The sequence below is a fragment of the Festucalex cinctus genome, chromosome 4, assembly GCF_051991245.1.
Source record: "Festucalex cinctus isolate MCC-2025b chromosome 4, RoL_Fcin_1.0, whole genome shotgun sequence".
Taxonomy (NCBI): Eukaryota; Metazoa; Chordata; class Actinopteri; order Syngnathiformes; family Syngnathidae; genus Festucalex; species Festucalex cinctus.
In genome coordinates, this window is record NC_135414.1 from 14,878,532 (window position 1) to 14,891,387 (window position 12,856).

General features: G+C 38.6%; 2 protein-coding genes across 2 annotated transcripts in view; one reads left to right on the forward strand and one right to left on the reverse strand.

Annotated features, from left to right (window-relative positions):
- Positions 1-12,856, reverse strand: part of otog (otogelin) — a 68,110-nt gene that overhangs the window by 51,307 nt on the left and 3,947 nt on the right. Inside the window, exons 4-8 of the mRNA XM_077518413.1 lie at positions 11,957-12,055; positions 11,645-11,802; positions 10,263-10,384; positions 9,275-9,483; positions 8,987-9,117 (exon numbers count right to left, since the gene is read on the reverse strand). Of these exons, the coding sequence (XP_077374539.1) occupies positions 8,987-9,117; positions 9,275-9,483; positions 10,263-10,384; positions 11,645-11,802; positions 11,957-12,055 (719 nt within the window). The remainder of the gene's footprint in view (positions 1-8,986; positions 9,118-9,274; positions 9,484-10,262; positions 10,385-11,644; positions 11,803-11,956; positions 12,056-12,856) is intronic.
- Positions 1-12,856, forward strand: part of LOC144017507 (C-myc promoter-binding protein-like) — a 265,503-nt gene that overhangs the window by 14,555 nt on the left and 238,092 nt on the right. The window lies entirely within an intron of this gene.

Here is a 12,856-nt window from a genome sequence, read left to right on the forward strand (position 1 = left end):
TTTTGAAACACAAAATTTGATGCCTCGCCTCTGGCGGACTTCCTGTTAGGTTTAGCATATGGCACCAACAGGCTTTTTTGTAGATCATAGTCTGTTACATATGTGTACCAATTTTCGTAGCTCTAGATTAAACGTACCACCGGCAATGCTTCGTTAAGTAAGAATTTTGAAACTGTAAATTTGATGCCCCGCCACCGTCATATAGTATGTCAAAAACTTTAGATTTTTTACCATGATGTTGTCCCAGGTGTTGAGATGGTACAGCCCAAGTTTGAAGTCAATCGGGTTAACCGTGTAGGAGAAGCGGGCAAAAGTATGACCCCTGTAAATGTGCAAAAATGGGCCAAAATTGGACATTCAAATACTCATACCTCACTTCCTGTCTATTTTAGGGTACACATATCAAAGAGGTTTTTGTTCATCTGGATGTGCTACAGGTGCCACACAATTTTCGTAGCCATAGGACAATCGTAGCGGGACAGGGATCCGTTAAACCTATGTAGGTGGCGCTACAGAGCCATTTTTCTGTTATCATGTATGGCGACTTTAAAATATCAAATTTTTCGCCAGACCCGATCTGCGTGTAAAGTTTGGTGAGTTTTCGTTCATGTTTAGTGCCTCAAAAATGTGGTTGTTTGCGGAAAAGAATAATAACAAAGAAGAAGAAGAAGAATAACTAGAGCTGCGAGCAGCTATAAAGGGCCCTCGCAACCCGGACCACGTTGGGGTACTTGCACGTCGGGGTACTGGCACGTTGGGGTACTGTCAAATAGGACAAGGACCATCTAAAATGTTTTTGACAAGCCTTGTATGTGCAAAGTTTAATCAAAACGCAAAATATGGTGTGCAATTCCCAAAATAAATTCAAAATGGCGGACTTCCTTTTAGGTTTAGCATACGGCTACAGAATACTTTTTGTAGGTCTTAAGCTAATAGGTATGCCTCCCAGTTTTCACAAATCTAGGTCAAGTCATCTTTAGTTGTGTATCGCTTGAATCATACAATTGGAAATGCTCCATAAAAATGCATAGAGGGCGCTATTGAGCACAACGTTGGGTTACTTGCACGTCAGGGTACTGGCACGTTGGGGTACTGTTACATGGAACAAGGACCATTTAAAATGTTAGTTTTTTCCATGCCTTGTCTGTGCAAAGTTTAATGAAAGAGGCCAAAAATGATGTATAATTCCCAAAATAAAATCAAAATAGCGGACTTCCTCTTTGGTTTGGCAAATGGCTACATAATACTTTTTTGTAGGTATTAGGCTGATAGGGGTCTGTCCTAATTTTCACAAATCTAGCAGAATCATACAATCGGAAATACTTCATAAAAATGTCTAGAGGGCGCTATTTATTGCAAATTGCACAATAAATCTCTAAAAATTCATGTTCATGACAAGTCTGATGTGTTTGCAAAGTTTCATAAGTTTTCACACATGTATAGATAAAAAAACAAAGCAGCACTTCACTTGGCAAACTGCATCGCTATAGCAGCAGCGTGCGACAAAATAAAAAACTTTTGATAACTTTGCATCTTAAACATCTTAAGATGAAACACACCAAGTTTGAAGACGGTCGGATGAACTTTGTACGAGGAGTTCGTTAAAATATGACAACTGAAAAAGGCCACAAAAAATGGCAACAAATCCCATCGTAAATCAAAATGGCAGACTTCCTGTTTGGTTTATCACATGGTTCCAAGAGACTTTTTTGTACATCGTGGGCTCTTATGTATGCCTGCAAATTATCATCGCGCTAGGTGAAACGTACAACCGGGAATGCTTCGTTAAAGAGGAGTTTTCTAGCTCAAAATGTGATGCCCGGCCCCTGGGGGACTTCCTGTTGGGTTTAGCACATGGCACCAAGAGACTTTTTTGTACACTGTGGGCTGTTACATATGTCTACAATTTTTTGTAGCTCTAGCTACTTCGTACAACTGGGAATGCTTCATTAAGAGGGATTTTTTTCCTTTGCAAAAAGTGCATGCCACGACAACAGCGTGCGACGAAATAAAGAGCTTTCAATAACTTTTCATCCTCAACATCTTAAGATGAGTCACACCAAGTTTGAAGATGATCGGATAAACTCTGTAGGAGGAGTTCGTTAAAATATGACCCCTATGAAATGGCCCAAAAAATGGCAACACATTCCAAAGTAAATAAAAATGGCGGACATCCGGTTAGGTTTAGCATATGGTTCAAAAAGAGTTTTTTGTACCTCGAGGGCTGTTATATACCTCTACAAATTTTGGTAACTCTAGGTGAAACGTACAGCCGGGTATGCTTTGTTAAAGAGGAGTTTTTTAGCTTAAAATGTGATGCCCGGCCCCTGGGGGACTTCCTGTTGGGTTTAGCACAGGGCACCAAGAGACTTTTTTGTACATCTTGGGCTGTTACATATGTCTACAAATTTTCGTAGCTCTAGCTGCTTCGTACAACTGGCAATGCTTCTTTAAGGATATTTTTTTTCCTTTGCAAACAGTGCATGCCATGACAACAGCGTGCGACGAAATACAAAGCTTTCAATAACTTTTCATCTTCAACATCTTAAGATGAATCACACCAAGTTTGAAGATGATCGGATAAACACTGTAGGAGGAGTTCGTTAAAATAAGACCCCAATGAAATGGCCAAAAAAATGGCAACACGTTCCAAAATAAATCAAAATGGCGGACTTCCTGTGAGGTTTAGCATATGGTTCAAAAAGAGTTTTTTGTAGGTCATAGCCTGTTACATATGTGTACAAATTTTCGTAGCTCTAGATTAAACGTACAACCGGCAATGCTTCATGAAGTAAGAATTTTTAAACTCTAAATTTGATGCGTCGCCGACGTCATATAGTATATCAAAAACTTTAGATTTTTTACAATGATGTTGTCCCAGGTGTTGAGATGGTCCATCCCAAGTTTGAAGTTAATCGGGTTAACCGTGTAGGAGAAGCGGGCAAAAGTATGACCCCTGTAAATGTGCAAAACTGGGCCAAAATTGGACAGTCAGATGATCATACCTCACTTTCTGTCTATTTTAGGGTACACACATCAAAGAGGTTTTTGTTCATCTGGATGTGCTACGGGTGCCACACAATTTTCGTCGCCATAGGACAATCGTAGCGGGACAGGGATCCGTTTAACCTATGTAGGTGGCGCTATGGAGCCATTTTTCTGTTATCATGTATGGCGACTTTAAAATATCAAATTTTTCGCCAGGCCTGATGTGCGTGTAAAGTTTGGTGAGTTTTCGTTCACGTTTAGCGTCTCAAAAATGCGATTGTTTGCGGAGAAGAATAATAATAAGAACTAGAGCTGCGAGCAGCTATAAAGGGCCCTCGCAACCCGGACCACGTTGGGGTACTTGCACGTCGGGGTACTGGCACGTTGGGGTACTGTCAAATAGGACAAGGACCATCTAAAATGTTTTTGACAAGCCTTGTATGTGCAAAGTTTAATCAAAACGCAAAATATGGTGTGCAATTCCCAAAATAAATTCAAAATGGCGGACTTCCTTTTAGGTTTAGCATACGGCTACAGAATACTTTTTGTAGGTCTTAAGCTAATAGGTATGCCTCCCAGTTTTCACAAATCTAGGTCAAGTCATCTTTAGTTGTGTATCGCTTGAATCATACAATTGGAAATGCTCCATAAAAATGCATAGAGGGCGCTATTGAGCACAACGTTGGGTTACTTGCACGTCAGGGTACTGGCACGTTGGGGTACTGTTACATGGAACAAGGACCATTTAAAATGTTAGTTTTTTCCATGCCTTGTCTGTGCAAAGTTTAATGAAAGAGGCCAAAAATGATGTATAATTCCCAAAATAAAATCAAAATAGCGGACTTCCTCTTTGGTTTGGCAAATGGCTACATAATACTTTTTTGTAGGTATTAGGCTGATAGGGGTCTGTCCTAATTGTCACAAATCTAGCAGAATCATACAATCGGAAATACTTCATAAAAATGTCTAGAGGGCGCTATTTATTGCAAATTGCACAATAAATCTCTAAAAATTCATGTTCATGACAAGTCTGATGTGTTTGCAAAGTTTCATAAGTTTTCACACATGTATAGATAAAAAAACAAAGCAGCACTTCACTTGGCAAACTGCATCGCTATAGCAGCAGCGTGCGACAAAATAAAAAACTTTTGATAACTTTGCATCTTAAACATCTTAAGATGAAACACACCAAGTTTGAAGACGGTCGGATGAACTTTGTACGAGGAGTTCGTTAAAATATGACAACTGAAAAAGGCCACAAAAAATGGCAACAAATCCCATCGTAAATCAAAATGGCAGACTTCCTGTTTGGTTTATCACATGGTTCCAAGAGACTTTTTTGTACATCGTGGGCTCTTATGTATGCCTGCAAATTATCATCGCGCTAGGTGAAACGTACAACCGGGAATGCTTCGTTAAAGAGGAGTTTTCTAGCTCAAAATGTGATGCCCGGCCCCTGGGGGACTTCCTGTTGGGTTTAGCACATGGCACCAAGAGACTTTTTTGTACACTGTGTGCTGTTACATATGTCTACAATTTTTTGTAGCTCTAGCTACTTCGTACAACTGGGAATGCTTCATTAAGAGGGATTTTTTTCCTTTGCAAAAAGTGCATGCCACGACAACAGCGTGCGACGAAATAAAGAGCTTTCAATAACTTTTCATCCTCAACATCTTAAGATGAGTCACACCAAGTTTGAAGATGATCGGATAAACTCTGTAGGAGGAGTTCGTTAAAATATGACCCCTATGAAATGGCCCAAAAAATGGCAACACATTCCAAAGTAAATAAAAATGGCGGACATCCTGTTAGGTTTAGCATATGGTTCAAAAAGAGTTTTTTGTACCTCGAGGGCTGTTATATACCTCTACAAATTTTGGTAACTCTAGGTGAAACGTACAGCCGGGTATGCTTTGTTAAAGAGGAGTTTTTTAGCTTAAAATGTGATGCCCGGCCCCTGGGGGACTTCCTGTTGGGTTTAGCACAGGGCACGAAGAGACTTTTTTGTACATCTTGGGCTGTTACATATGTCTACAAATTTTCGTAGCTCTAGCTGCTTCGTACAACTGGCAATGCTTCTTTAAGGATATTTTTTTTCCTTTGCAAACAGTGCATGCCATGACAACAGCGTGCGACGAAATACAAAGCTTTCAATAACTTTTCATCTTCAACATCTTAAGATGAATCACACCAAGTTTGAAGATGATCGGATAAACACTGTAGGAGGAGTTCGTTAAAATAAGACCCCAATGAAATGGCCAAAAAAATGGCAACACGTTCCAAAATAAATCAAAATGGCGGACTTCCTGTGAGGTTTAGCATATGGTTCAAAAAGAGTTTTTTGTAGGTCATAGCCTGTTACATATGTGTACAAATTTTCGTAGCTCTAGATTAAACGTACAACCGGCAATGCTTCATGAAGTAAGAATTTTTAAACTCTAAATTTGATGCGTCGCCGACGTCATATAGTATATCAAAAACTTTAGATTTTTTACAATGATGTTGTCCCAGGTGTTGAGATGGTCCATCCCAAGTTTGAAGTTAATCGGGTTAACCGTGTAGGAGAAGCGGGCAAAAGTATGACCCCTGTAAATGTGCAAAACTGGGCCAAAATTGGACAGTCAGATGATCATACCTCACTTTCTGTCTATTTTAGGGTACACACATCAAAGAGGTTTTTGTTCATCTGGATGTGCTACGGGTGCCACACAATTTTCGTCGCCATAGGACAATCGTAGCGGGACAGGGATCCGTTTAACCTATGTAGGTGGCGCTATGGAGCCATTTTTCTGTTATCATGTATGGCGACTTTAAAATATCAAATTTTTCGCTAGGCCTGATGTGCGTGTAAAGTTTGGTGAGTTTTCGTTCACGTTTAGCGTCTCAAAAATGCGATTGTTTGCGGAGAAGAATAATAATAAGAATAATAATAATAAGAATAATAATAAGAAGAATTCCTACAAAAACAATAGGGCCTCGCAGCGGCACCGCCGCCGCCGCTGCTCGGGCCCTAATAAGAAGAATTCCTACAAAAACAATAGGGCCTCGCAGCGGCACCGCCGCCGCCGCTGCTCGGGCCCTAATAATAAGAAGAATTCCTACAAAAACAATAGGGCCTCGCAGCGGCACCGCCGCCGCCGCTGCTCGGGCCCTAACTAGAGCTGCGAGCAGCTATAAAGGGCCCTCGCAACCCGGGCCACGTTGGGGTACTTGCACGTCGGGGTACTGGCACGTTGGGGTACTGTCAAATAGGACAAGGACCATCTAAAATGTTTTTGACAAGCCTTGTGTGTGCAAAGTTTAATCAAAACGCAAAATATGGTGCGCAATTCCCAAAATAAATTCAAAATGGCGGACTTCCTTTTAGGTTTAGCATACGGCTACAGAATACTTTTTGTAGGTCTTAAGCTAATAGGTATGCCTCCCAGTTTTCACAAATCTAGGTCAAGTCATCTTTAGTTGTGTATCGCTTGAATCATACAATTGGAAATGCTCCATAAAAATGCATAGAGGGCGCTATTGAGCACAACGTTGGGTTACTTGCACGTCAGGGTACTGGCACGTTGGGGTACTGTTACATGGAACAAGGACCATTTAAAATGTTATTTTTTTCCATGCCTTGTCTGTGCAAAGTTTAATGAAAAAGGCCAAAAATTATGTATAATTCCCAAAATAAAATCAAAATAGCGGACTTCCTCTTTGGTTTGGCAAATGGCTACATAATACTTTTTTGTAGGTCTAGCATAATCATACAATCGGAAATGCTTCATAAAAATGTCTAGAGGGCGCTATTTATTGCAAATTGCACAATAAATCTCTGAAAATTCATGTTCATGACAAGTCTGATGTGTTTGCAAAGTTTCATGAGTTTTCATGTGTATAAAAAAAAAAAAAGCAGCACTTGACAAACAATGCATTGCTATGGCAACAGCATGTTACAAAATAAAAAACTTTCAATTACTTTGCATCTTAAACATTTTAAGATGAAACACACCAAGTTTGAAGACAGTCGGATAAATTTTGTAGGAGGGGTTCGTTAAAATATGACCCCTGAAAAAGGCCACAAAAAATGGCAACAAATCCCATCATAAATCAAAATGGCGGACTTCCTGTTTGGTTTAGCACATGGTTCCAAGAGACTTTTTTGTACATCGTGGGCTCTTATGTATGCCTGCAAATTATCATAGCGCTAGGTGAAACGTACAACCGGGAATGCTTCGTTAAAGAGGAATTTTTTAGCTCAAAATGTGATGCCCGGCCCCTGGGGGACTTCCTGTTGCGTTTAGCACATGGCACCAAGAGACATTTTTGTACATCCTGGGCTGTTACATATGTCTACAATTTTTCGTCGCTCTAGCTGCTTCGTACAACTGGGAATGCTTCATTAAGAAGGATTTTTTTCCTTTGCAAAAAGTGCATGCCACGATAACAGCGTGTGACGAAATAAAAAACTTTCAATAACTTTTCATTTTCAACATCTTAAGATGAATCACACCAAGTTTGAAGATGATCGGATAAACTCTGTAGGAGCAGTTTGTTAAAATATGACCCCTATGAAATGGCCAAAAAAAATGGCAACACATTCCAAAGTAAATCAAAATGGCGGACGTCCTGTTAGGTTTAGCATATGGTTCAAAAAGAGTTTTTTGTACATCGAGGGCTGTTATATACCTCTACAAATGTTGGTAACTCTATGTGAAACGTACAGCCGGGTATGCTTTGTAAAAGAGGAGTTTTTTAGCTCAAAATGTGATGCCCGGCCCCTGGGGGACTTCCTGTTGGGTTTAGCACAGGGCACCAAGAGACTTTTTTGTACATCTTGGGCTGTTACATATGTCTACAAATTTTCATAGCTCTAGCTGCTTCGTACAAATGGGAATGCTTCTTTAAGGATATTTTTTTTCCTTTAAAAACAGTGCATTCCATGACAACAGCGTGCGACGAAATACAAAGCTTTCAATAACTTTTCATCTTCAACATCTTAAGATGAATCACACCAAGTTTGAAGATGATCGGATAAACACTGTAGGAGGAGTTCGTTAAAATAAGACCCCAATGAAATGGCCAAAAAAATTGCAACACGTTCCAAAATAAATCAAAATGGTGGACTTCCTGTTAGGTTTAGCATATGGTTCAAAAAGAGTTTTTTGTAGGTCATAGCCTGTTACATATGTGTACCAATTTTCGTAGCTCTAGATTAAACGTACAACCGGCAATGCTTCGTGAAGTAAGAATTTTTAAACTCTAAATTTGATGCGCCGCCGCCGTCATATAGTATATCAAAAACTTTAGATTTTTCACAATGATGTTGTCCCAGGTGTTGAGATGGTACATCCCAAGTTTGAAGTCAATCGGGTTAACCGTGTAGGAGAAGCGGGCAAAAGTATGACCCCTGTAAATGTGCAAAAATTGGCAAAAATTGGACATTTAAATACTCATACCTCACTTTCTGTCTATTTTAGGGTACACACTTCAAAGAGGTTTTTGTTCATTGGGATGTGCTACAGGTGCCACACAATTTTCATAGCCGTCGGACAATCGTAGCGGGACAGGGATCCGTTTAACCTATGTAGGGGGCGCTAAGGAGCCATTTTTCTGTTATCATGTATGGCGACTTTAAAATATCAAATTTTTCGCCAGGCCTGACGTGCGTGTAAAGTTTGGTGAGTTTTCGGTCACGTTTAGTGTCTCAAAAATGCGATTGTTTGCGGAGAAGAATAATAATAAGAATAATAATAATAAGAAGAATTCCTACAAAAACAATAGGGCCTCGCAGCGGCACCGCCGCCGCCGCTGCTCGGGCCCTAATAATAATAATAAGAATTCCTACAAAAACAATAGGGCCTCGCAGCGGCACCGCCGCCGCCGCTGCTCGGGCCCTAATAATAAGAATTCCTTCAGGAACAATAGGGACCTCGCAGCGGTCGCTGCTCGGGCCCTAATTAAACTTTTTTTTCTTTCTTTTTTTGCCATGAATGAGTCTGTGCCAGAGACTTACCAGTAAGACATCCACATCAACTGCTGTGCAAGGTGAGGGGAAACCAGAAGGCACCATGGGACACGGGGCCTGCAGTGGTGCTGTCTCCGTCCAGCTGTTTCCAAACATTTCAATTTCATGAGTTAGGACACCTGCAAGAGATGCAAAAGTTGCACAAATTTGCTCACATTCATTTTCAAGCTATATCATATATTTGATTTGATTTTTTGGGGATCTAAAAGAGTCCACTGTGGCTAGCCTGGGAACAGCTGTTCCCATTTTGAGTGCTCACTTACAAAGTGATCTTACCATAGCTCGTCTTGAGGTCGTCCTGTACATCTGCGTTGAAGTTCCCACACAGGCCACAGGTTGTGCCCACAAGTTCTGGGCTGAGTTTAATGTAGACTGAGCCGCTGTGTCCCTCCCAGGCCAGCGTGAAGCCTTGCGTCTGTGTCACTAACACGTAGTGGGAGATCTGCTCCACATGCAGGTCGTGGGTGCGATGTGGAAGGTGCAAACTGCATTTTTTTTCCATAGTAAATACAATTATAATCAATTCTCAGATTTGTTTTTGTATATGCAGTACAGTCTTTTTTTTCTTCAAAAATATTTTAATAGTACGTTATGGAAGCGTTCCATTCACTTTAGAAAAAAAAAGCTCCTGTTTTTCTGACTAATTTTTTAGGGAACCTTGTTTTTTTTGTAGTTATTTTTTTTCTGTCTTTCATATATATATATATATATATATATATATATATATATATATATATATATATATATATATATATATATATATATATATATATATATTTTTTTTTTTTTTTTTTTTTTTTTTTTACTGAATATTTTTTTCTGTCATAAAAAAAAATATTCAAAAAACAGGGAAAAAATATTCAGAAAAACTGTTTTTTGGAATTAATTATTTTCTGTTTTTCAGAATATTTTTTTCTCCTGTTTTTCTGAATAATTTTTTTCCCTGTTTTTTTAATATATTTTTTAGGACAGAAAAAAATCAGTAAAATAGAAAAATAAAAAATAATTACTAAAAAAAAACAAAAAAAAAACAAACAAAGCTCCCCCCAAAAAAATAGTCAGAAAAACAGAAGGGTTTTTTTTTTCGTATGTGGCTACTGCTTTTAAAAAAAAGGTGAAACGTTCAACACTCGGGAAAATAACACATGAATTCAGCAAATAATTGACTGCTGCAGTAATTAGCATAAAACACAATTGGAATCATTTATGCAAATGAATCTCAAATAATACACAAGAATGTTTTCATCTCGTTTCCACACCTAACCTTTGCCCTTTGAATGTCACATCAGTGGCGTGTAACCGGATCTCGCCCTCCCATGGAAGGAAGAGGCTGACTGAGCGCTGGCAGCTGTAAGGCTTGGAGCCACAGCCTGGGTTATTGTGCACCTGCGAACAGAAAGATGCTTTGCACATGAAAAACATACACGTTCTTTTTGAAACACACACCCCTTTACATGATGACATTCAATTTGCTTTTACAGTTACAGCTTTATTATGATGTGATTATTTTATATATTGAGCGTGTTTGTCAATCAGTAGAGTGGGACCTCTAAGCTCTTAACACCCATGACAGCTTAATATTCAAAATTGACCAAAATTCTCATAAAAAAACAATGCCAATAAAGCATGGTGTCCATAGAGCTTTTCTAAATATGCAAATTAGGTATTAAACAAGTAACAAGAATTCTCTTCTGACACTGTGTTGAAATACCCCCCCCCCCCCCCCCCCCCAACTTGCAGTTTCAAAATAACATTGGAAAACATTTTCAGTCTTTCAACCTTAAAGTTACAAGTTTTAAAAATGATCACCATTTATAGGTTTCAATAATAGGAAACAAATCAATGCCACAATGCCTTTTTTGAAATTCGGCTTGTGACCGTTTTGCACCTCTGAAAGTTTGTGGGTGAAACACTGTAAAATGAAATTAGAAAAAAAAAAATTGTTGGCTTTTTGAATGATTTAATATTCTTTTTGGAGATTTGAATCCAGTTTTCAGGTTTGCAAAAAAAAATTCAACGTTTTGAGGACGTTCAGAGTTTACAGCCTGGTTTCAAAAATGAGAAACAAATCAATGCCAAGGTAGAACAATGACAAAATGTATTTTTTGAAACTCGGCTTGTGACCGTTTTGAACCTCTGAAAATTTGTGGGTGAAACACTTTTCTTAGTTAGTTCTATTTTAAAGCTTTTTCAGAGATTTTTCAGTCATTCAAAAAATATTTTTGGGGATTCAAAACAAAATTTTGGAGATTCAAAACAATTTTTTGGAGATTCAAAACCAATTTTCAGTCATACAAAAATGTTGTCGGAGATTCAAACCCTTATTACGAGGTTTCAAATATTGGCAGGATTCTGATTCCATAGGGATCCCACTAATTATAACAATGACATTCAGTGCGTTATGGCGAGTTGTATTTTGTAATAATTTGGGGGGGCTTTTCCCCTTTTTTTGCCTTACAAGACAACATACTGCTGCTCAAATGTGTTGCTCAAATATAGTATCCACATCCAAAAACGGCAATGAATCGGATATAGGGAACTGACTCATAAAGCCTGACATTTTTACTATATTTTTACTATTTTTACTTTCATTATTAAAACAAACAAACAAACATAAAAGTTACAGTCCTCATGTTCACAACTCACCTGTACAACAATGCTGGCCTGAGTGGTTTCCTCACAGTCTTTCATCAGTGTATATGTGCATCGGCCAGGGAAGTAGTAGTAGAGGCCATCAAATGTCTCAAAGTTGTATTGACCCCAGGCCCTGCATGTCATCTCCCTCTCAAAGCCAGGATTTGGAACTGAGCACATGAATCAGGACGTTCAAAATAATCAAGACTGAATCAGAACGTTTAGGCTTAAGAAAGCGAAAGAGTGATAAAACGTGTGAATGTGTCAACATTGTTGTTTTTTCACTTACCCGATTTTTTTATTATTATTATTTTTAAGGCATACCTGTTTGACACCTGTGTCCAGTGGCCTGAAATAAGCTGCAGTCACATGACTTAGACGGCGTGCACCAACCACCGTTCAGGCATTTCAACGAGCATGACTCTACAAAAAGAAAAAAAAAAAAAAGATCAATTTAGCTTTCCTAAAACCATACGACCCACTCGGAAATACCCAATTCAAACTGCAATTAGCAATTACAGTACACTGTTGCGCAGGACCATGATGACCTAGTAGCCATTCCATTAGTGCATTTTTTTGTTGAATTCACAGTAGCAAATGCTTTTCATTAGAGATGTTCAATACCACTTTTCTTCCAGACTGATACCAATTCTCAACTCTTGAGTAGTCCACCAAATGCCGACACTACATAAAATTCCTCCAAAAAAATGACAAATGATTTGAAATATTTTAAATAAATTTTCAAAATAGTATTTTTGTTAATAAATAATAATAATAATAATAATAATAATAATAATAATAATAATAATAATAATAATAATAATAATAGAAATTAATGACAATTTTCTATTCCTCTCATTTCTAATTTCAACTTCCTGATTATAAAACAGCCACAAGAGCAGCCAATACTGATATCGGCCATCATCACGAGTACCGACATCTTAAAATAAGGCTGGTATTGACACCGATACCGATACCTGGTATCGGTATTCGCCCATCCCTACTTTTTATGGCCTGTGATATTGGCGACCACTTTAGGGAGTTGACCCGACTGTTTCCCAAATTCAGCTGGGAACAGCTACAACTGATTGAATAAATGGATGGTAATGTTTTTCAATTATATTTGGCAACATTTCTTGAAAATGGCTTTTCATACATAGATTAACTCATTCAGTGCCATTGACGGCGATACACGTCAAAGATCCATTTTTACTGGGCTGGCAG